Here is a 25299-nt window from a genome sequence, read left to right on the forward strand (position 1 = left end):
AATACTTCCGGGTTCGTTTCAGCTTTATTTCGGTAGTGGACTTGACTACTGTTTATAAAAGAAACGAACAATCCCAAACAGCGGATATATCCGAGATTTTAGCATAGCCGTGACTGGGCAGTAATCAGGCAAAAACAAAACAAAAACAAAAAAAGGCTGCGATCCTAAATACCGTTTTCTAGAGAGTAAGTTGCACTCAAGGAGACTTCAATCTCAGCAGCATGGTTAAGACTGAGATGGAAAAGTAACAGCAGAAAGTTCATGTTGTAATTCAATTAATTCCGTTTTTTGAGGGATAGCATTTTAATCATATTCCTATGCATGTTCTGTATGTGTGTGTGTTGGGGGGGGGGTCCTAGGGCTAGCTGGAGCATGCTGGGAATTGTAGGCTATTTTTTCTATCTAAGCATTCATAGAATTGCGCTTTCAAATTTCACCACCAATGTAGTCCTTGACTGTTGCATGCTGTCGTTGCATTGAGCAGCGTGGTGGAGAGAGATTATGTTGTGATAACCCTGCAATGTAGTTCTCTGTAAATTTGTTGGTTAGAAATGTGCATGAAGCTGATCTAGACATCCAGGAGCACTCCCAACACACATACGCCTTAACCATGTATAATGCTTTTCACTCTGTAGTGAAGAGCAACAAACTAGGAATAGTCTCTCAGTCCCCTTCCCAGTTCAACTCCAGACCCCGTGCTCCGTCGCATGCAAAAACATTGTGCTGGATTCATTTCGATGCAGACGTGTTACACTATAATAGCGTAGATTTTCCTCTATTTGCGGGGAGGAAGCAGAACAACGATAGGAAGACAGTGGAGAAAACACCCCAGTCGATTTAGTGTGCCACTTAGTGGCCCATTAGGATATTTCGCCTCCCATTGACTGTAGCTGGCATGTTAGTTTCTCGTTTGGCCATCCTTCTGCCTTCCAGCTGGGGGATCCCCAAACTTTTTTGCACTCATGGGCACATTTAAGAATTTCAGAAACTGCTGCAAGCACCACCAAAGAATGCCTAATGGGTGAATCACTGTCTTAGCATCTATCCATCCTCTCAATGGATCGTAGGCTATTTCTTCTACGACAAAAATGGCTATTTTGGGTCTATTGATAACTACGCTGTCTCTTTAACAAAAGATTGCCTAATCCAGCAAACTGCTGCTGGCGGAGTATAGTTTTTTAAACATATTTTGGCAATGGCCAATAATTGCTTTCAATACATATTGCACAGATAAATTTTGTGCTGGAATAGTCTTTACCAGTCATTGAGAAGCACACTTTAAAATTTACCAACATCATGAATATCAACAAGTGGAAGGGGAACTGCATTCTCTGTGATATTTTGATAGCTAAAAGATTGACATTACATAAGGTAATTGCTCACCTCCTATAATGCAATGGATGGGGACCTTGGAACACTTTCAATGTGCTTGGATGGCGAATAAATTTATTTATTTATTTATTTATTTATTTATAACATTTTTATGCCTCCCCCATCGCAGAAAGCCTGTCAATTTCAAATGAACACTTACTCGTTGAAGCTTATTTGGTCTGCTTTGGTTGAAGCCTAATTGCTAAAACGTTTTAGCAATTTCATACACTTTTGTGTATGTATATTCACAAAACAAACATGTCAAACGATATTTTTTTCCAAGTGCTTGTCTGCACCAGGGAGAGGCTCCCTGAGTACACATTACATGGCAGATCCTTATTCTAGCTCATTAAGCTATGCTCCCCACTGAGGTGAGGGAAGCCTATGAATTTCTCATCAGATCATCTGAGTTTTATTAATTTAAGAAATTAAATCATTCTACCTCACCCAGTCATCTTACAAAATCATAAAATGGCAATAAAATTCCATAACCATAAAAGTACTAGCCGTATTTCTCTGTTTCTCCTTCTATTCTTATTTCCCAGTGAAAGTAGTGGAGTTTATATCAGACAAGTGTGAAGCCTAAACAAGCCTAACAAGAAAAAGCAGACTTGGGGCTGCTTAAAAAGGAACCATTTTTTTCCAGCATAAGCTCTTGTGAACACCATTCCCTGGATGCATGAATTGCTAACTTCAGAGAGGAAGATTTATATAGGCATATGTGGCTGGCCGGGAGATGTAAACTGTGCCATTTGAGGGAACTGAAATGCAAAAAATACAGGCAATGATGATTACTTAACTATATGCCATTCATAACACATCCTTGAGTAATAACACCATTGTAATGCTGTGCTGATTAATATATGTATGTTGCAAGTTTGTTTAAAAACCAAAGTATCTATTCCATATTCAAATCTTGAGTTTCTGATGAATTGTGCTTCATCAATTTCTTATTGATACCTGTCTTTGACATTCATTTATTCAAGAATAGCTACTTTAAGTGCATTGATAGAGTGTCCTGGGAGGTTGAAACTGCAACAGACTTAACAGGACTACACCTCTGGAAAGCCTAACAGTGCAGCAAATCCCCAAGAAGACAGGCTGTGGCCAAACAAGAGAAGCTAAAATCCACAATGTTCAACCAATTTTTAACCAATATGCCAATGTTTCTTCTTCTTACCCTGAATGTAGGGGCTTTTGAGATTCTTATGCCCTAGCAAGTTCAAGGTCACAGGGTGGGAGAATTGGGATTTTACTAAATGGGCTTTTCGGCTTATCTAGTGAGGGTGCATGAGAGGGGAAGGGGGGCTAGAAAGGGCTCAAGATATAGCCTAGCCTCTTTCCTCTCCTTCCTGCCCACCAGAATGCCCCTTTTACTCTTTTTTAAAGATCACTGCAGTTCCTTCCATTCCAGCTATGAGGGGATAATTCCAGCTATGAGGGCGAAATCTCTCAAACTCCTCCTTTTAAGGTTGGAGCAGGAACCTCAGCTGTTTTTTCTGAGTAAACCTATGGTTCCTGGGATACAATATTCTCTCCAATGAATGAAAGCCAGTGAGAGAGAGAAAATGGGAAGAAGCTGAGCAATCCCGTTCTTCTATTCTAAATAGCCAGCTGGTGGTCAGGCATGTTGACCAATATTTTCAGATAAAAGAAAATAGTCTTATTCACTCTGGAAAACATGGGTGGTAGGTGCCACTTTATCAGAAAAGTGAAGTAAAAGTGGAAGGCTGAGAATGCCTCAGAAATTTATTCTCTGTAACCTCTGAATAGCCGTTTACACAGACACAAACTGGCAGCACCACACATGAGCAGTCCTTAATTAGCTGGAAGCAAACAAGCTTAGAAACATCTAAGAATAGATCAGCTTCCATGTTTGCAGACAGTTGATTTTCATGAGAGGATATGTTGTAAGCCGCCCCGAGGTTTTGGCAAGGGGCGGCATAGAAATGTTAATAATAATAATAATAATAATAATAATAATAATAATAATAATAATAATATAGGGAGTGCTGGTAATCCACTGGGAATGCCAAAAGCTAGGCCAGAAGAATATTTTTAGGTGATGCAAAAAGTTTTTTCCAGCTGTCACACTTCCGAGTTTCCAAAAAGGATACTTTTAAGCCTTGGGATTGAAAATGCTTGTATTGTTCTAAAAATAAGGTTAAGAAACATAGCAGAAGGATTAGAAAAGGAATGACAAGAGATGCCATATGGAATTGATAATAGGAGCATTGCAAGAGCTCATGTTTCAAGATAAGAAGAAAAGGCTGCTCTTTGTGTAAATGAAACCACTGACAGCCACAATAACTGCTGTCTTGTTGATCTGCCATAGTAAAAGAGATTGTGTTACAGCAGTGTATGGCAACTTTGCAACTTGTATGGTTTTTCAGATAATGCAAAGCTTTTACAATGTTAAATATTACATTAGAAGGAAGGTTATGGCGTAATCCATCACAAAAATGATTAGGAACAGTGCACCAAATGGATTTGCATTGCCAGTGTAACATAGCCAGCAGGTTATACTAAATTGCTTTAGAAAATGAACTAGGTATAGAGCACCAGGGAACTAGCACCATGCAGGGGGTCAAAGATTTCCCCATCCATCATAGCAGTTTTCTGGCACAGGCAGAAATCTAGAGAAGCAGGAAAGGTCCAGCATTTTTTTCACCTTACAGGCTAATGTCTTCATCACTGCCATACCTGATTGCACATCCATAAAACAGAGAAGTAAGTGGATATGTGCTAAAATAAATAGGCATCCACAGCTACTCAGAATCCTGGGATCAACTGGCAAGGCCTCCCCCAACCTGGTGCCCTCCAGATACGTTGGACTACAATTTCCACATGCAGGAGAGAGAGAGAGAGAGAGAGAGAGAGATGTGTGTGTGTGTGTGTGTGTGTGTGTGTGTGTGTACACTTCAGTCCCAAAATTGGATGTCTGCAAATATGTCTTCAGAAGAATATTGGTCAACTGATATATCACTACAACACTACAGAAAATATGATGTGGTAACAAGTGGAAGGATGTAACATTGACATTGCTGGAAGCTAGCACATGTTTTGAGAGTGTTTGGAGCTTTTCCAGTGAGTGTTTTTCCTTTAACTTGCAAGTGGCTTTTATTTTCCCTACACTTAAAATATATTTCTCCTCTTTCATAATAATCAGAGTATTTTATTCATTAAAGATTCTTTACCTGATCTCTTGCACATGTTCTAGACAGTAAAGGAAATAAACTCTAGCTAAGATGGAGCTTTCAGAGTTACATCCTCAGAGCAGACTTTTGTAAATCTATCTCAGAAGATATAACAGACTTATTTTGCTATGGTTTTAAAAGCCATGGTTAAAGTAGATGTTTTTCACAGAGGAAATTCTAGACTGGTCTTTGAGACAGAGTGGGCAAACTTCATGCTTGTGGGATCAACTTTTTTTTTTCTTTTGATGGGAGGGAACCTTGAGATCTACCCACTAGAAAAGGGGTTCCTCGCCTGGAGTGCTCATACCCCCTGGGAATGCAACATGGCATTTCAGGGGGGTGTGACAAAGAGGAAGGCTGTATCACAATTTATCAAAATTGGCAGATTGCAATGTTTTTTGACAAAAATGATCCCAACAATAAAATTATTTATTATAATTTTGTTTGCATGTGGATTCAGTTCTCTCTTGACAATCAAGACAAAATCTAGGAATCGCCTGAATCTACAGGCAGACTTGCAGATCACAATCAGCAAGAACGTTCCATGTTTTGACAAAATTCTGAATGATAAGCAGGAAAAAAGAAGTCATTGAATTTTATGTTCACACTTGGGACTGTTTTTATTGTTTACATTTTTTCTAATTGCTCAATTTATATTTGAATTTTATGCACTGAATTTTTTAGTTCAATTTGTTCACCCACCATACTGTATGTGATTTTATTTATTATTATTTATTATTTATTAAAACATTTCTATGCTGCCCCATTTGCCGAAGCCTCAGGGCGGCTCACAACATTAAGTTAAAATACAAACATTAAGTTAAAACATTACCTTAACATAACATTAAGTTAAAATGTTTGTAAAATACAAACATTAAGTTAAAATGCAAAAAATAACAATATAAAATAAGTCGCCCTGGCCAGATAAAATCAAATAATATTAACAATTAAAATGATGCTTAAATAAAAAGGTCTTCGCCTGGCGCCGAAAAACAAATAACAACGGAGCCAAGCGGACCTCTCTGGGGAGCGCATTCCATAGATTAGGCGCCACCGCAGAGAAAGCCCTCCTCCAAGTACCCACCCTCCTAATTTCTTTCACGGAGGGTTCCCGGAGAAGGGCCTCTCCCGCAGATCTCAAGGGGCGTGATTCAATTTGTGGTTCAAAAATTATTAATTTGTCTTCTTCATCTTCAAATGTGATATTATTTTTGTAGGGGATGTGAACGTAAATCAAACATTTTCTAGGGGTACTGGGCATAGAAAAAGTTGGGAACCAGTACACTAGAACAAGGCGTAAAACGCATACCCTTAGCATTAAAGAATTTGGATGCGGGAATATTTCTTGACTATCAGAATTGCCCTCACATGCCTGCCACACACACACAATCTACTTCTGCTTACCCCAGGCTTTCTCATTTCAGCAGTTTAATTTTAAGATGGGGCAGAGTAGAAGGAAGTCATTTTCTTGCTGTTATTGTTAAACATCTGGTCATCAGAAATCCTTGTAATTCTACTGCAAATTGCCTAGTGATCTGCCAGTAGATCTAGATCCACCTTCTGCCTCCCAATGTGCTGAGATATGTGAATGCTGCCTGTCATTCACTAGAAGCCATGATCATCTAAAAAACGGATGTACAAAATCCTACAGTTTATACCACTTCATAATTCTTTCCCAACTACTGGGCAGTGTTGTTCTATACTTCTGAAGATGGCTCATGCCGCATACCTTTAGCTAAGAGCATGGAAGATTATACAAGCAGTGACCTAATTCACACATGAGCATGCAGCCCACTTATTGCTTCTGTTTTGCATGGAGTTTATCATCTTCTGAATTCAGACAAGTGTAGGGGGAGGATCAGGGCTCTGGGAGCAGGGCTTTAGAGATACTGCAGGGACTGACAGGACTCCTACAGAGAGGGGCCAGGTATCAGGGAGGAAGGAGGAGGCTGGGAACTCCAAGGAAAGGAAGCGATGGGAAGGAGTTGAGGTGCATGTACACCAATGCTAGGAGCATGGGTAATAAGCAGGAAGAGCTTGACGCTCTCCTGGGAATAGGAGGGTATGACCTGGTGGGAATCACAGAAACTTGGTGGGATGAAAGGCAAGTCTGGAATGTGAACATAGAAGGGTATCACCTTTTTAGAAAGGACAGGAAGGGAGACATGGGGGCGTGGCTTTATATGTCAGGGAAGGGATAGGATGCAGTGAGATAGAATGCAGCACAGATGGGGATTTGGCAGAGGCAGTCTGGGTGAAACTTAGGGGTTTTGACAGGGAAAGAGACCTTACAGTGGGGGTATGTTATCTCCCTCCAGGTCAACTTGAGACCCTGGATGATGTCCTGACAGGCCAGATTCTAAGGATATCTCGGGGGACAGACACAGTAATTATGGGAGATTTCAATCTCCCGGATATTACTTGGGAGACTCACTCGGCAGTGACAGCCAGGTCATGTCGCTTCCTAGAAGCTATAGAGGGAGGGTTCTTCACACAGAGGGTCCGAGAGGCGACGAGGGGGGGAAACATCCTTGACTTGGTCTTGACCAATAGGGAGGAGCTGATAGATGAAGTACAGATTAGGGGAGCTCTGGATGCGAGTGATCACTCCATCCTTTGCTTTGAGATCAGGGGACTGGGGACGTGCAGCAGGTCGAGCACTAGAAGCTGGAACTTCAAGAGGGCCAACTTTGGCCAACTGAAGGCCAGACTGGGAAAAGTCTCCTGGGATAGGTTATTGGAAGGTAAGCGAGTTGAGGAGGGGTGGATAGCACTCAGAAGTGAGGTTTTGGAGGTGCAAGCCTTGACGATACCTCTAGACATTAAGGTGAGGAGGCGGAGGAGAGTGCCACCATGGATGCGAAAGGAGGTGGTTAGAGGGATTAGACGAAAGAGGAACCTCTGTAGGAGATGGGTACTGGGGCAAATAGACAAAAGGGTGTACCGGGAGGAGGAGGCCCGTTGCAGAAGGATTCTTCGCAAGGCTAAGGCTGATTACGAACTGAGACTTGCCAAGAATATCAAGAGCAACAAAAAGGGCTTCTTTCAGCATGTAAATAGGAAGAGGAAGGGGAGACAAGTGGTGGGACCACTAAAAAAGGAGGAAGGAGATCCAGTGACTGATATGAGGGAACAGGCACAGATGCTAAATGACTATTTTGCCTCTGTGTTCTCTCCAAAGCAGGACGGGGGATATCCGCATAGGGGATTAGATGAGGCTGGGGACTTAGGAGCACAGATTAGAGTCACCCCCTTGAAGTCGAGGGGCTCCTCAGGGCATTGGACATTACAAAGGCGCCAGGTCCTGACGGGTTACACCCGAGAGTACTTAGAGAGTTGGCAGGGGTTCTCTCACGCCTGCTGGCCTCCATTTTTGAGACCTCGTGGAGAATGGGTGAAGTTCCAGAGGACTGGAGGGTGGCATCAGTGGTCCCAGTTTTCAAAAAGGGTAGTAGAAAGGACATGGGGAATTATAGACCGGTTAGCCTTACGTCAATTGTAGGAAAAACAATGGAAAGGCTCATAATAGAGAGAGATCTAGTGATGCTAGATAGGGAAGGGAGGCTGACAGCCACACAACACGGCTTCCTCAAAAACAGGTCCTGCCAGACAAACCTTGTATAATTCTATGACAAGGTTTCGAGATGGCTAGATGGAGGGGATGCAGTGGATGTGGTATACCTGGATTTCAGCAAGGCCTTTGACAAAGTGCCCCATGATATCCTGGTGGAGAAACTGAGGAGTTTTGGGATACACCAAAGCACTGTCTGGTGGATTAGGGCATGGTTGACTGACCGAAAGCAGAAGGTAACCATTAGTGGGGAATCATCGGGATGGTGGCCAGTGACAAGTGGGGTCCCCCAGGGCTCTGTCCTAGGGCCGATCCTGTTTAATCTTTTCATTAACAACATGGAAGAAGGGGTGAAGAGTCTGCTGATCAAATTCGCAGACGACACTAAAACTGGAGCTGTGGCCACAACTGAGGAGCAGGTACTCCAGATCCAAAAGGATCTGGACAGACTATGGAAGTGGGCAGGAGACAACAGGATGGTGTTCAGTGTGGATAAGTGCAAGGTCTTGCACTTGGGGCATAGGAATAGGTGTCATAAGTACAGGTTAGGTGACAAGTGGCTGGAGAGCAGCACTTGTGAAAGGGACCTCGGGGTACTGGTTGCCTGCAGGCTAAACATGAGTCAGCAGTGTGATGCGGTGGTCAAGAGGGCGAATGCCACCCTTGGTTGCATAGCCAGAAGTGTGACTTCTAGATCAAGAGAGGTATTACTACCACTTTACACGACTCTGGTGCGTGCGCAACTGGAGTATTGTGTTCAGTTTTGGGCCTCTCATTACAGAAAGGATATAGCCAGGTTGGACTCAGAGCAGCGTAGGGCCACAAGGTTGGTGGCCGGTTTGCAGGGGACGCCGTATGAGGCGAGACTGAGGGAACTGGGTCTCTTCAGCCTGGAGAAGAGGAGACTCAGAGGGGATATGTTGGCGACATACAGGTATGTGAGGGGATGCCACATGGAGATGGGTAGAGACCTGTTCTCCCCTGCAGAGGAAGGCAGGACGCGCTCCAACGGAGCAAAGCTCAGGGAGCCAAGGTTCCATTTGGATGCCAGGAAGCACTTCCTGACAGTTAGGATGCCAAGGGTATGGAATGGGCTTCCCCGGGAGGTGGTTGAGGCCCCATCGGTGCGGGTGTTCAAGGATAGGCTGGACGTCCACATGGTGGGCATGTCGTGAGCAGAGCCGGCTGGTGCCGGAGGTCAGACTGGATGGCCCAGGAGGCCCCTTCTGACTCGCTCTGTTTCTATGTTTCTATGTTTTCTATGCCTTGAGTGTAATTTTTGAAAGAAAGGACGGGCGGGGGGGAAGGGAATCAATTAGAGATAGATGATAGATACAGATATATAGATATAGCTAGATGTATGTAGGATTGCCTGTTTATTGACATTACCTTCTCCTGTTTTCATTTTCAGCCAGCTTAGTTTGCCTTTGGTGTCACCATCAAGCTTTTATTTTATATTTGATATTTATAAAACACAGTAGCGATTTTTTCAGAATAAAAACAAACAAGTTAAAAACAAGACAAATTTAATTCTATTTTAATACAATGTTTAAAGGCCAAAGGAAACCTCCAGTTCTGAAACTGTTTCACCTATTTCTGGGTTAAAACCTGGGAGTCATTGATGAGTCACCACAGTTTAATTTTCAGGTATCCACCTATAAACTGAGGAGCATCCATATAGCAGCTGCTGGTTTCTCTTTTTAACCCACTCAAAATATGTTCGGTTTCTCCACTTCTGCTGCTCTGTTCAGAGGCTTACAAAAGATAAGAGTAATTATCAGTAAAGAGTATTACAACACTACAGTAACAGTAAAGACTACTGTATTATAATTGCAAGGAAATACAGTTGTGGTTCTCATTTTCATTTTCAAAAACAACATTCCTTGCATTAGAAAAAGGTTCATAATCCTTACCAGCCTCAGCACTTGCAAAAACCCTAAATCTGCCATTTATTTTAATCCTGTGGTCAAAGAGCAAGAATTTCCATCATAACTTAAATGACTCTTCCCTGAAGATAGAGCTCCCACCAAAACAGTTATCTCTTAATTGCAATAATGCTATCAACTTCTCTTGATTGCTAGATAGCCAGAATCCTTTAAATCCCAGTCTGTTGTCTGAATTGCTTCAAGCTCAGATTATTAGCATAAAATGCATTATTCACAGAAACCTCTGCTTCTTTTGCTTTATCCACTTTCACCTTTGCCCTGCTTTTACTTACCTCATCAAGCAGGCCCTTTTCTCTTCTGTCACTTGGACAAAAGAGTTCCCTCTGTGTTACATTTTAGACTCCTTGGCCACAGCTACAGTGTAAGCTTGAGCCAATATTTATTGAAGCTTTCCAATAGCAGCAACAAGGAAATGTTGCACAAGAACCCTGGTGCAAGATTCTCTACATAGCATCAGGACTAGAAATTTGTCTTTCATAAGAACAGAAGGACCACTGCCCTGGACCCCTCTTTTTTAATTACTAAGAACACAGGTTTCTTCATGATAGGACCTGAAGTAGCAGAGCTGGCATGAGAGGAATCTCAGCTGTCAACATCTCTGTTTTATTTACCCTTTGCACAATCACAGACCCACAAGAAGAGCTGGTTCAAAGTTTATTGCACAGAGAGTCACAGTGGACAGCCTGGCTCAAGACTTTCCCATGTCATTCATAACAAACCATATTATTTTCATAACCAGATTCATATTCCATCTTTAATGTTGAAAGGTGGGTTACATGTTCCTCCTTCTCTCCATGTTATCCTCACAACAACCCTGTTAGGTAGGTTAGGCTAAGAGTCAATGACTGGCCTAAGGTCATCCTGTAAGGTTCATGGCTGAGTGGGGCAGGAAGTCAAACATCCCTAGTACCTGTCAAATAGGCTAACCATACTACCACACTGCTTCTATTAGTTGGGTATTACAGCTCCAGTCATGGGGGAACATGAGTGGGGAAATGCTGCTGTTCTGATGTCCTGCATGTGGGTTCCCCTGAGCAGCTGTTTGGCCACTGTGTGCACAGAATGCTGAACAGGAGGGACCCTTGCTCTGATCTAACAGGCACTTACGTTTTTATGACGTGTGTAAGGTCACCATTATGCCCTCAAGAGGTATCCAAAATAGCAGGTAGCTGCTTGATCCATGCAACAACAAGTTCTGGGAGTTTTCATCTTCACCACAGCTGTAGTTGTAAAGCTTCTGGGTCTTATCTGCTCATCAGGACCAAGCTACCCAAGAATAATTTGCATTACAAAAAAGAGCATTATATTGTTGCCAGGAAAAATGATTTGCCCCCTTGCTATGGTAAAGATTGCAGCTAAACTCGGAGGGAAATATGAAGGAGGTGGCAAGTATGTTAGCATCCCTGCTAATAAAAGAGGGACAGTGCTGCTTCCCTCAGGCCCTGACTCCACTACATCATGAAGCTAGTTGTTGCTGCTCAGTCACACAGTTGTGCCCCACTCTTTGTGACCCCACGGACCATGGCATGCCAGACCCACCTGTCCTCCAATGTTTCCTGGAGTTCACCCAAATTCATGTCCAGTGCATCAGTGGCATCATGCAACCATCTCATTCTCTGCCACCCTCTTTTGCCTTCCGTCTTGCCCAGCATTGGGGTCTCTTCCTCTTATTATGTGGCCAAAGTATATGAGCTTCAGCTTCAGCATCTGTCCTTCTAAAGAACAGGCAGATCATTCATGTTCCCCAGTATGCTTACATTCTGGAGACCATGTCTCAGTGGCAAGAGCAGCATATGTTTTATTTGTAAGAAGTGCTTGCCCTCCCTGCCAAAGGAGGCTAGGTTGGTTCTTTCTCTGGTCCTTCCACCACAAAGATTCAGGCAGGCCTTTGGTACATGAGCTGGTCTGTTGCTGATCTTCTCTCTCATTACTACCATTTGCCTGCTTGCAGGCAGAGAACAGGGAGCACATAGGCATCTATGTACTGTGCTTCCTTCTCGTTACGGTACTCTGGGGGCCAGAGCAAGAAGCAAATGGACAGAGAGGTTGTAGTAGCAAGAGAAGGAGCAAGTCCAAAAGGGTCTCATCACTTGCTGAGGTGTGAGCTCTTTGCAGGTGCCCAGCTAGGCCCACCCTGTTTGCCCCTCCTCAGAAGTAACCCTAATTGAATTGGATTCCTCAGTAAATGTAAGTTTGTGCAATAGGAAATAAAAAATGTACTTCTTAACTGAGGGGTATATTTTCACAGAGATGCCACAACTTTGTACAGTTCTTTCACCGTGCACTGTATCGCTTTCCCAAAATGCTTAGTATTTTCAGACTTTCAACATTTCAGAGCACACAGTTTCGAGTTGTGAAATCCAATCTTTTAAATATCAGTACTGTGACTGCCCAGCAGGCAAAGACTCTCCACTGCTGGGTACGAACTGAGGACAGAATCCAGGCAGGGCAGTCACAGTATGGAGCCAAGTTCAATGAATGGGATATGCTGCCTAATCTATGCCGACTTACTCAGGAGGAAGGTGTCCTGATTTCAGTGGAATTTGCTCTCATGTAACTGCTCCTGAAAATTCAAGGATAGTAGCATAAGCCAGACCTCTCTCAAACCCTACCGTACTTATTACAATTCATCAGAAATTCAGAGCAGAAAAAAATGGCTTCAAGTATGTGTGTATGGGGAGGCTCACACAGGGTTAGAATAAATTTTTCTAAGAATTATACCTGATTACTGGTACAACTGGTCCAGGATTGTTCTGGCCCTGAGAAGAGTACAGTATCCATTTCTGCTGTAAAAATGGAGCTCTTTCTTTCCATTACCATATCTGGCTTTCTCCTGCTGGGGTTTTCTGCCCAGGCCTCTTATCTTACAACAGGCAGAACACAAGTGCAGCTTGAAGGTCATAGTCCCCTGCATGTTTAGACAGGGGGAGAGAAGTCTTACAAGTGGCAACTTTCACCAACCATGGTGGACTTTTTTCTGTCTAAAATGTGTATATGCTTGTCCCCTAAGTACTCAAGTACCCACCAACAACCAGAGCAGGTGGTAGGGGTGATGGAAGAGGATGACAATGGGCTTAAGAAGGTAGATTCACTGAAGGAGGGGGCTTGGAGGGACCCTTACCCAAGCGCTCTCAAAAACCTGGAACTGACATTGGGTGTGTGTATCAAAAATAATTTGCTGCCTGATTAATTAGAAGCACCGTTTTAATCAACAAAAAGTTTTAAGGAAAAAAACTCCCAGGTCATGGAAACAACTGTTGTAGCCCTAGGATACAATCCAATGCAAGTCATAGAGTCGACCAAATCAATAAAAAATTTCTATGCATTTTAATAGGCCTCCCCTAAATAAGACCTGCACTGGATCGTACTTTGGACTCCGTCCGCCTTTTCTTTCCCATGCTTTTTTCTTTGAGCGCCGTGTCCGGTCCTTTTAGGTTGCGAGCCTGCCGGCAGGGACGTCCCCCGTGTCACTGCTCGCCTTGTGAAACGTTCAGGGGGACTTTGGGACGGAGAAGCGGGATAAAAACCCTTGGAAGAAATAATGCACCGAAGTAGCGCAATGTCCGCATTTGGTTACGTTACGGCTAAAGTCTGCCGCCCGTCCTTCTCCCCACCCCAACTTTTGCAGTGATGGCAGGGAGCGGGGGGGGCTCCCCGGAGTCCCTCCCCCGCCTCGCCGGCTCCCTTGCGCCTCGGAAACAGCCCGGGCGAGCGTCTCCCACGCCATCCCCGCCCCGCGCTCCCTCGCCCCCCCCTCCCCCGCCCCGCCCCGCCCCCCCCCCCCCCCCGCTCGCGCCTGCCCTCTCCCCGCTCCCCTCCCCCGCGCTCCGCCGCCTTGTGACACGCACATTGTGGGAGTGTGTGCCTGGCGATCGGCGCTTCCCTCGCCAGCAGCCTCTCCTTTGCCGCCGCCGCCGCCGCTGCAGCAGTCATGGCTGCGGACGGGGTGGACGAGCGGTCCCCGCTGCTGTCAGCGCCCAGCTCGGGCACAGTGACGCCGACAGCCCCGCCGTATTTCCCAGGCAGCAGCCCGAGAGGTAAGGCAACGCGCTCCGGCGCTCCCGCCGCCCTCGCCGCACGAGCCGCGGCTCCGCTGCCCTCCCCTCCCCAGGGACTAATTTTTGCAGGCACGGTTGCCCCAAACGCCCTCGGCCACCGCGGCCAACTCGCGCGGGAGAGGCGCGGGAGAGCCCTTGCAGGGTGCGCGTCCTCGCCCGCCGGCAGCCGCCCCCGGAATCCCGCGCCGCTGCGGGGCTTTTCCCGGCGCCTCTCCGGGCTGCGGGGCTGCGGATGAGTTGGCAGTGTGCGCCTCTCTCGCCTTCTGCCTCGTCCCCGCGCCAGCCCTACGCGCGCATTGTTAATGGCAAGGGGCAGAGTCCTTCGCGCATCCATTCCGCCCGGCCATGTGCAGTGGGCGGGGTGGGGGCCCTGCCGTGCGCGGGGGGGGGGGCGGGTGCGCGTTCGCGGTGCACATGGCTCCCGTGTCCTTGAGGGAAGGCTTGCGCTCCAGAGCCGCTCGATCCGCATCCCTTCTCGCTCCCCCTCCCCCAATTCTGCTGAATCAGGGGGCTCTCCTGGAAAGGAAAGGCAGGGCCAGGTGCGCAAGTTGCGAGCCGATCGCTCATCTAATCTGGACGGGCTTCCTCGTCGTCCTTAATTTCCAAACCCAGCCAGCCAGCCGACTTTTGGCTAGGAGGTGAAGGAAAGCTAATTAAGGCCTAGTTTGTGTTGCACGAGTTAACAAAAAGGACGGGGAGAGACGCGATTATATCAGCTGACAAAGACATCAAGAGAGGTTTGAAGTGCTGAAAGGTCCCACTAGATTCAGGCATTCCTGTAGATTTGTATATAAACACAAGGTGGTGTTTGATCTCTAATAGATATCACAGGTGTTCCTGGCAATTATCCCTTCTGACCTGGATGCACATACTGCCATTCGAGGTATGTGGGAAGTGGCAGATTCTTATATTGAAAGAAGGGCACTTTGCATATGCACATGGAACTCTTTTTATTATATATAATAAATTCTAGCATGGAGTTCTGCAAATCCAAATTCTAGATTTGCACTCACGAGATCATATTAGGAAAGTGCAAAAATTTCAGCACAATAAGCCCCACAGTGTCATGGACTTATTCCCAGGTACATAGAATTGAATTGACCAATGCCTGATAGAAATAAGTCTGAAGTTCTGCCTATTATTTACTGCTTTTAGGCACCTTCCAGGCTCAGTAACAACAGGTAGCTCTTTAATGAAAGCAAGAAGAATCTTGTCACTGACAACTGTATTTAGGCTCATCTTTGCATTGTGTGCCTTTTTGAAGTTGCAAGGCAGACTTACAACAGACTGATTACAATGTTCAATAAGCATGTGAGGACTTGAACAGTAATTCTGTCATTTTAATTAGAGGTGGGGTTAAGTTAAACTGGATAGTTAAATTTAGTTATTGCAACAAGCAGAGCAGATTGATTTGAAATCCAGGCAACATAAGCCATTGTTTCAATCACTAAGGATAATAGCCAATTTAAAATTGTTGACTTAAGTTTTCTGCTTGTACTCATCTATTTCTTGAACAATTCTGCATATATATTAAATTATTTAAAATAGATTGATTAAAATATTAATCTAATTTAATCACTAAATTAAATTATTTAAAATAGATTACATATTAATCTAACCACTAATCTTATACCACTTACCTGGAAATAGCCCTTAATGAATTCACTATGTGAACAAAATGCTGGACTAGATGGATTTTTGGTCTTATAAAAATGGCTTTTCTTATGTACTTAATTCAGTGGGACATATTTCAGAGTAGACAGGAATATACAAACAACTCATTGACCTAGATCAAGTTCCATTTAGTCCAGCATTCCATTACATAGTAGCCAGTAAGCTCATAAACAACACATGAGTGCAAGAGCACTCTCCCACCCATGTTCCCCAGGAACTGGTATACATGGGTATACTGCGTCTGATACTGGAGGTAGCATATGGTCATCAGAACTAGCAGCCACTGATAGCCTGCTCCACCATGCGATACAGCATACACTTTGCATACAGAAAGTTCCTAGGACCAATGCTTGTTATCTGCAGGACGGACAGGAGACACTCTTGCCTGTATCCCTGGAGAGCCACTGGCAGTCAGGGTCCACAATACTAGGCTAAACAGCCCAGTGGTCTGACACTATTAGATTCACTCCTGTGTTACAGAGTGCCATATCTGGAACAGGAGTTTTCATTGTCTGCTTGAGGAATCCCTGCAGAACTTGATACCCTTTCCCCGCAGCAAAAGCTGCTAGAAGACTAGAATTTAGACCATTCCATGTGTAACTCATTGACATTCTCATGGTTAACACGAGAGGTTCTGCTTCCCACATTCAGTGGAAGGTTAGAAAATTTAGTTATGGAACCTTGACTGGAAAACATCCATCTAACAAAGTACGCTTCTTTCTGGGATTGCTGCTGTTTTAATGTTCATTCTTCCTCCTATAAATCTCCTGCCTTGTCCCATTTCATCTGTAACCCTGAAAAACAAAGTAGCTAACATGACAAAACTTTTGCTCCTTAAAGCCCGTGTGTCTTTGTGCTAGTGTGGCCGCCTGCCTAGAGACAACTACATGTGCCAAGAGCATTCCAGAAGCAAGGGCTAGTCAGAGCATTCTGTTGTCCTGAGGCGAAAAGGAAATGCTCTTGTTTGCATGAGTATGTAAATAATTGTAACTGGAGACCTATGTGTAACTACAGAGCTTGTATAGCTACAGAGCACAGCAACAGACATAAATGAACTCAGTCAGATGAGCCCAGTAGATGCTTTTCTTAATAAAATGCATCTTCTGGAGCCAGAGACTGGCTGTTAATGCCTGATATGGCTCATTAGTCCCTGAACCCCACACTATTCTATTGATATAGCATATGACCTCTTATGCCAATTTAAAATGCTTGACCTCAGAACCTATATGTCACATAATTCATTATTTTCACAGAAAAACACCTTTATCCTAGTGTGTTTGAGGCCCTGAGATTGATTAACTGTTAGGAAATTACAAACATGCTTTAATGTGCTGAAGTTTGCTATTTAATAAGGCTATCTTTTAAAACACATATGCAATATTAGAAGGGTTTTTTAAAGCAATGATTTCAATCCCCCAAAACATTAAAAATATTTTAAGAGATGGCAGTCTTTAGGCAACCCAATGGCAAATACTTGACCAAAGAAATCCCCCTGGAATATAATAGAACTCTAACAATGCAATCCTATATATATTTGCTCAGAGGTAAGATCCACTGAATTCAACAAGGCTTATTCCCAGAAAGGCAGCGCAACCAAAGTGAAGAAAGTAGAAACCCTCATAGTATCAATATAAACTGATCAAAACCATTTATCATAATTATTTATCGTTGGATTTTGGCAAGTAAATATTTACTGTTTCATCACAGTGATAAGCAGTATTTGAGCTGTACTGGGTTCAGTGGGAGTGATCTAAGTGTGTGTTTGGATTTCTTCCACTAGTGGGGCTCTAAGATGTGCTGAACTTTGGTTGGATCATGCTCTTGGTTATTTGTTGGGTCAAATTGGCAACAACAAATATTATTCATCTTAACTTGAAAACGTGAAAAGGTAACATTTTAACATGTAATAATATGTAAATAAAGTGCCTGTCATCTTTTGAAATGGGTTTCCAAATTTAGAAAGAAACGATAAGTATAAAGTTAGAAAGAGCATGTGCACAATACAAGCAAAGGTAAAATGTGATAGTCGCCTGTGAGGCAGGAGCGAAGGCCCTTTTGTGACTGTAAATTTTTTGACAATATATACAGCTATACTGATCTCATAATTTTGTGAGTTACTTGAAGCTGCATTGTATAGCTCCCAACAGGACCTTAGTCATTCATCTCAGTAGAATATCTGAATCTTTACATAGAATATGTTAGCACCTGAGGGTATCTTGTATTCATTCACCAAAGCTCCATAAATCTTTGAATTACAGCCTTTTACAATGTATTTGCATGGACTCTATCTTATATTATGATGTTAATATGAACATTTTAAGGACGCTGAAAACAGTAAAAACATTCAAACAACAAATCTTTAAAAAGCTAGACTGGAAGGACTAGTCTTCACAGCTTTCCTAAAGGCCAAGAGATGGGGGCAGGGGGTCAATCATTATTTTGAGGGGATGACGCAGGAGAGAGCCCTTTCATGTATGCCCAACAAATAGGCTTCTGTGGCTGAGTGCCACAGACCTCTCATGGCTAACATAAGTCTCATTGATTTCAGTGGATCCACATGAAGCATGAGAAAACTAAAATCTTATACCCTCATACCTGGGAGCAAACCTTAATGAATCCCATGACACTCATTTCTGAGTGGACATCTGTTTGATTGCACTTTAAGTCTGCATTCAACTCCATGCTTTCATTCAGATGTTTTCCTTCCATCACTTGCGTTAAAACACAGTAACCATTTTGCAACCTTTTAACTATCCAAAACAAAAAATGTTTAAAAGTTAATCAATGCTAAGAAAAGTCTGCCTTCTGTTCTCAAAACAGCTTTGACCCATTCTCCCTTTTGATGCGGAGGAGATGTAAGCTGCCTTGAGCCCTTTGTAGGAAAAAGGCAGGATATAAATCGAAAAATAAATAAATAAAATAAAAAAATTGGGCAGTTGTACCGAACTGGTGGTTAAGATTAAATGGAAGACAGTGCAGCAATTCCATTGTTCAGCCCTACATTCCAGAAGCTCAGGATTGCCTACACTGCATTATGCCATTTTATCCTCACACCAGTGCCATACCCTAAGTTAAAAACAATGGGTGTTGCGCACCTTGTAGGCTAACTTTTTTTAATATACAATGAAAAGTGATACAATTAAAATATGGATATAATAACAGTGTAAAATTTAAATATACAACAAATCAAAACAGATTAAACACTTAAACCAATTTCAGTAAAACTAGATCTAATTGAAGTAGCTGTCATAACCTATTGTACCATTAAATGCTTTGAGATAGGGTGCGGTTTTAACCTGATGACAAAAAAATGACAATGTTGTGCCAGGTGGGGCTATGTGGGGAGATCATTCTATAACTAGGGGATGTGGGGAGAACCTCTGAGAAGGCCCTCCTCTTTCTCGCTTCTTTCTTTTTTTTCTCTTGGAGTTGGCAGCAGGAGAAAGCCTTCAGGTGCAGATTGTAGGGTTCAGGCAGATTGAGGCTGAGAGAGGCATTTCATCAGGTGTTGTGTTCCCAAGCCTTGTAGGTCTTTGTTGGAAAAACCCTCACTTTGAATTGGGCTTGGAAGTATGCAGAGCAGAATTGGTCTTTTATGTCTGGACCTTCTGATCAGTTATTACCCTACCCAAGTTGCCTCTTCTGCACAGTCTTCAAGGACAACCCTACAGGTCTAAATACTGTACATATGGCAGGGGGTGTCAGGAGGAGAGAACTGTAAACAGTGAGGTCAGAAGAAAATTAGATGCAACAAATGATTCTCACAGTATCAACAGTGATCGTTTGCAGTCATTTCTAATAACACAAAAATCCTAGTGTTAGGTAAACCATTTAACACATATAGAGCCTATTCAGATGTAGGGCCGAATCATGGTATGCAGTGGCAAATAATGAGTTAACTAACCCATACACTACATCAGAGTAGGGAACTTGCATTCCTCTAGGTCTCAAAGTGTGCATGTTTTTTTGATCTTTGATCTGACCTATTAGGCTATATGGATTTTGGAATGATTTCTCCATGTTAATTCACGGGTACAGAACCTCAGTGCCGAAGGCCGAAATCTGGCTTTCTAGGGGTCCCAATCCAGCCCTCCAGGGATTCCCCTGGAAGATCATATGTCCTTTCCTCAGCTACCAATGATTTGGTTGTTTCTCAGCATTTGTGCAGGTTGCCCTGTTCTAAAATATTGAAATGCTTCTCTTAAGGCTTGGTTACTGGCAGCAAGAGCGTTTAACGAGCACATGTTGTTTTGTTGTTTGGTTTGGTTTAATTTTGGGCTTGTCATTTTGGCCCATCCCTTTTGACTTTAGCCCCACCTACTGCTGGAATGCTGTCCCCATGAGCTTTGCCAAAATGGAATTTGGCCCTTGGGCTGAAAGAGGTTTTTCAGTACCTGATTTCTGCTTGAAGAATGAATGTGACTTGAATTATGCACAAACTTAACTATTTCATGCCAGATACGTTCTAGTAATGAGTTCTGCTTTGCTAGATTCGGCTTATCAGCCTTATACATTATAGAATTTTTACTTATATAAGTTTATTGACCTGCAAAACAGAAATTTTGATACACATTGTATTGAGGACCACTTCTGTGGGACCAGTTGAGCAATCTATCTATCCTATGGAAAAGGTACACTTGTAATTGCAAATATTTTTCTTGCCCCTATTACAATGCTCTTGCTAAGACTGTGGTTTCCTGGCAGTCATTTCAAATTGTTTTGACTACTGAAAGCTTCTAGTAGACTTGATTGCAGAAGCTTTGTCATTGTGTATCTTGATAATGAGATTGCACATTATATTAATGGGAGCATGCTGAAGCTGGCATACAGAGGCTAACCTGCTTCCATCCAGTATCTAGTGCTACTGTGGGTGTAACTTGTTCCATCTTGTCTTTAAAAGGGCTTAATCACACGTTAATTTTGCTTAAATTGATATCCTACTGATAGTGATGTGCCTTCATGTAGCTGAACAGTACAGTGTACATCAGAACAGCATTAATGGTTGGAAGAAAAATATGATTATGTACTCAGGTTCTTAAAATGTGTGTGTCTGTTACAGAAATTGGGCACTCCCTGTTGAATAATTTCTACAGAAACGGCTAACACTTTTACTCATTTTAACATGAAAATTCAAGTAACTTTAGCATCACTGCTGGGTGTGAAATTGGAACAGTGTGTGTTCCAAGGTCAGATTGGTAACTCTCTCTCTCTCTCCCCCTCCCTCCCTCTCTCTCTCTCCCCCTCCCTCCCTCTCTCCCTCTCTCTCTCTCCCCCCCTCCCTCCCTCCCTCCCTCCCTCCCTCTCTCTCTCTCTCTCACACACACACACACACACACACACACACACACAGAGGGAGGGAGGGAGGGAGGGAGGGAGGGAGGGCTTGCACTATTCCCATCTGTGGGACAACATTGAAGGCACAACAATAATGAGACACTGATTTGCTTTCAGATTGTTACTTTCTTGCCTGTATACATTTCACTGCACAAAGAAAAATAATTAAAGAGCTTTCACCTCAACATGAAGAAGCAACTTCAGTATTATAGACTGGAGGGGAAGTTCTGTTAAAAAGAACTGAAACTCTTTATTCACTTGTTTTGGTTCTCGCAGTTTATCTTTTATTAAGCTGGCCGCCTGGTTGAAATGAGAGGAAAATAGCATGTCAAGTGAGCTGTGATGAGTTTACCTATACAGAATGGGGCAAGACCAGATCTTCCCTTGCTGGCTCTTTTGTTGGAGTGATCTTCTTCCAGCACAGGCTTTGCAGCTAGAATCCTGGCTACCTGTTCACTCTTCTTCTCCTCTGCAAAGGCAAACACAGTAACTGCCTCTTGGGCTGATGGAAAACAGTTTATCACCTGTATGTACAGTTGGACTTACAGATGAGGCGACGTGAGTTATCACACAATTAAATGACTCGATTCAGATGCTATACTAAACCAGTTATCATACCAGATTCCTTAACCATTGTTTGGTGCAAAGTCTGAACTGGCAGACCATGGTTTGTAATTAGCAACAAATGAAGGAACATGGCTTGAGGTTGGTCAAATCTGTGCTACCAGAATATTTCTCTGAAATGGAAAAGTGAAACAAAAATCCTTTGAAATAAATGCAGAACTCTGGTCTGAACTGACATACTATAGTTAGGGCTATTGCTCCACTTCCAGGGGCCACAACAGTGCAGTTTCTATCAAGTAGAAACTGATAAGCAACCACCCTCTCTAAATCATGATTTGCCTGTGGTACATTTGGAAGCTCAAACTATGGTTGGAGGGTCTGATCTATGGCTACTCCATGGAGACACTTCGTGCACATACTTCTCATGTGCCTGGGGGCTGCTAGCTTAAATTGGAGCTACATGTTAAGGCTTATTTCAGTCTGACTAGACCTCTGGTTTCCTGGCCTCTTTATAAGACCCTCACTGGCAGCTGGATGAGAGAAGTTGAAATCATTTTGCCCCAATTCTGAATTCATTTCCTGTAATCAGCCTTCATTCCTTAATGCATTTTTAAGGGATGAAGAGATTGCAAGTTCCAAGGGGTTTGCTTTTTTGTAGTATTTTTGGAACTATTTTGTAGTATTTGTTGTAGTCTACTCATGGGTGGGCAACATATGGCCTTCGAGGTATTCTTGGCTGCAGCTCCCATAACCCTGCAGCATTGGCTGTATTCTCTTTCCTATAGTTTTTTTAAAATTTAATTTGCTGCACTCACTTGTAAGTTGGCCCAGCATTGCAGTGATGTTCTTGGTATCACCCAGCATTTGTGAATGACAACTCACAAATAAGATCTGGCAACACAGTTGATGTCTCTTCTTGGCAATTTGTAAGGTCAGACAACAAAGTTTATATATCCCCAGCCTGTGTATATACATCTGCCAATTAGAGGTTATCATGTCATGTATCTGATGAACAATATCCAAAGCAAGAAGGAATTTGTTAACTTTTTAATATGCCACAGGACATTTTGTTCTTTTTGCTGTTAAAAGATAAATTGCATTTTAGAGGTGCTGCTATTTCCTGTCTACTCTTGACCAATTACAATTGCAATTTCCCTAACAAAAGGTGTGATTGGCAGCTTTAAACAGACATTCTTCCCACTGTCACTGCCATCCCTCTTTTCCAAAGGCCAAGCTCCTTCAAATAACAATCCGATAACACAGTATGATATTGGCAGTTTTCTGCATGAATTTTGGAAGCTGAATGAAGTCTGAAATAATTTTGGAGACAGCTTTGGTTGTTCTGAATTTGAAGCCAAGGAGGTGTTCTGCATAACATGGTTTTTCTATTTCTTGGAAGGCTTAGTGCATTTTAGCCTCTTCTGCTTCATTCATGATCAAGCAGAAAAATGTCCATCCATAACTTAGTTAGATCTAAGATAAAGCTTGCTTTTCTTCTTGTCTGACAAAATTATTTTTTCTTCCCCCTTCCCCCATTTTGAAGAAATGGCTGATTGATGTTGCAAAGCAGCTATCTTTGTAAACATTACTGCCAATAAGATGAATCAAACTTTATTACTCTAAGGACGCAGAAGAGGCTTGTAGCTTGTAATATAAGCCTTACTGGATATGACTAGAAAGCAGGAATACAAGAACCACCCCCATGCATATTTCATAGCTGCCAGCATTTTAGTTTACAAATAAAGTACCTACTGATCTTCTCAATTTGACTTGCTGGCAAATCTTGATTCATGTTTTTGGAAAAAGATAAACTTCTATTTGCTTGTTTCTCCCAGTAAACTCCTTTGACTTGCTGCTAACATTTTGATGCTGAAGCTCCTCCAAATGTTTATTTTAGTGTGATTATTGCTGTCTCTGGATTCCTTCAAGCTTGGGCTGACCTTTTGCCCTGTTCACAAATTGCCATTGTCAGAATCCCGGAATCTCAATTTGAGAAGAGGAAATAAAACTCATAGGGGTCATAGGAAAGATCTATCCCAGGTTCCCGCGGTTGACTCACGATAATGCATTACCAGGCTAGCAGAGATAAACTCGCTGCAAAGCTTCAATACCATTACAGGGCATTTATAGGTACACAGGTACAGGGCAATTGATGACAGAATGTAGAGATTACAATAAGATTCTGAGGTCATCACATACAGAACAGTTAAAGAAATGTCAGTCAATCACACTGTAACAATGAGATTAAAATATTTCTAATTGCCTGTATTGACACTTTAGTTGAGTAACTTGAACCCATCTCCAGGTCTGCTCAGACATGCAAATTCAAGGTACTAGAAACTATTCATGATAAGCTCAGACCCTTATTTCGACTCTAGACATTCTGCATGATCAGGGCACATGAAGCCCTCTGGGCTATCAAAAGATTATTGTAAACTGAATTCGAACAATGACTATTTACAATGTATATTTGGGCTAAAATGGCCTGTCTACTGTAGCCTACAGCTAAAGGTGAGAGAAAGGAGTGGGGGAATGTTTTAAACAGTGACAGCTTGGTTTTGAGAAGGAAGACAGGATTTGATCCCACAAGTCAGAAGGGTCCTCTCAGGCCATTTAGTCTGACCCCCGGCTCCGGCCGGCTCTGCTCATGACATGCCTACCATGTGGATGTCCAGCCTATCTAGGATGTGCGCATGAGGATGCCCATCTTTTCCAGGCCAAGTTCTCAATCCATGCATACCCTAAAACCACACAAGGGAGTTCCCCTCACTCCTACAGAATGAATTTTGGCCCTGTCAGTTCAGAAGTATATCTCTAGTTCTACACCAAGATGAATTCTGATTGTTGTCTACAAATATGTCCAGAAACTGATGGGACAACAGATGACCTATTGTTGAGAACATTATTAACACAGTTTTAAGCTGTTCAGTTACACAGGTTGTAGGCTTAAATTATGGTATTGATCATTTGTAAACACCTATACAGCACATTTTAAATGCACTAGAACTTCATGTACCTTTTTTACCCTAATAGCTGCATTAGGAATGCCTTATCGTTTCCTGCATTGTAATTAAATGGGATTGAAGTTGAAAGAAAAGTGGTTTGAGTAAGACCGCTTGAGCCGCCAAATGTTTTGGTCAACAACTTGCACCAGCTTCAGCCAGTGGGAAGGGATGATGGGAAATAGAGAACCTCTGGAGGGCCACAAGCTGCTCACACCTAACATAGTGACTTCATAGATGAGCCTTGAAGCCATGTTTGAACCTGGCCCTTCTCCACTCACTTTCTTAGCAACACTGACATCCCGTTTCTGTGAGGTTTCTATCCATTAGCAGCAGCTTGCAACCATTACACACCCAGGACACACTGGAAAGGCTTTTTGCTTGTGACCAAGATAATATGGGTTTATAGAAGGCCTGTAATGATTATATTGGGGCTTCACTCACAGGGCATGTTCTGGCAAATCCTGGTTTACTGTGAATGAACTGTGTGCTACTGGCTGCATATTCGCTCACTTGGCTCCTTCCTGTAGTGTGAAATGGCTTGTTTAGTGTGTTGGATGAACCTGGTATCCTGGTTTGTTG

The 25299-nt window shown here is 43.0% G+C and overlaps 1 protein-coding gene and 1 long non-coding RNA gene across 7 annotated transcripts in view; one reads left to right on the plus strand and one right to left on the minus strand.

The window, feature by feature from the left end:
* Positions 1-9648: 9648 nt before the first annotated feature.
* LOC123020328 lies at positions 9649-13994 on the minus strand. 3 transcript variants are annotated; one of them, XR_006414055.1, is made up of 4 exons: positions 13934-13994; positions 12597-12993; positions 11193-11351; positions 9649-9893 (listed from the first exon to the last, which is right to left on the minus strand). It is a non-coding gene; the product is annotated as an uncharacterized LOC123020328 (long non-coding RNA). The 3 variants fall into 3 exon arrangements; XR_006414056.1 differs by lacking the exon at positions 13934-13994 and having other exon boundaries at positions 12807-13706; XR_006414054.1 differs by lacking the exon at positions 13934-13994 and having other exon boundaries at positions 12597-13706.
* Positions 13971-25299, plus strand: part of PIP4P2 (phosphatidylinositol-4,5-bisphosphate 4-phosphatase 2) — a 29077-nt gene continuing 17748 nt past the window's right edge. For 3 of the 4 annotated variants that reach the window (XM_044423886.1, XM_044423888.1, XM_044423890.1), the window contains exon 1: positions 13972-14122. In XM_044423886.1, coding sequence (XP_044279821.1) covers positions 14017-14122 — 106 coding nt within the window. In that variant the 5' untranslated portion in view covers positions 13972-14016. Of the gene's footprint in view, positions 14123-25299 lie in introns of all 4 variants that reach the window. The other variant, XM_044423887.1, reaches the window with a different exon arrangement.

Source organism: Varanus komodoensis, unplaced genomic scaffold, assembly GCF_004798865.1.
Source record: "Varanus komodoensis strain SLA01 unplaced genomic scaffold, ASM479886v1 scaffold14_1, whole genome shotgun sequence".
In the NCBI taxonomy this organism is placed as follows: Eukaryota; Metazoa; Chordata; class Lepidosauria; order Squamata; family Varanidae; genus Varanus; species Varanus komodoensis.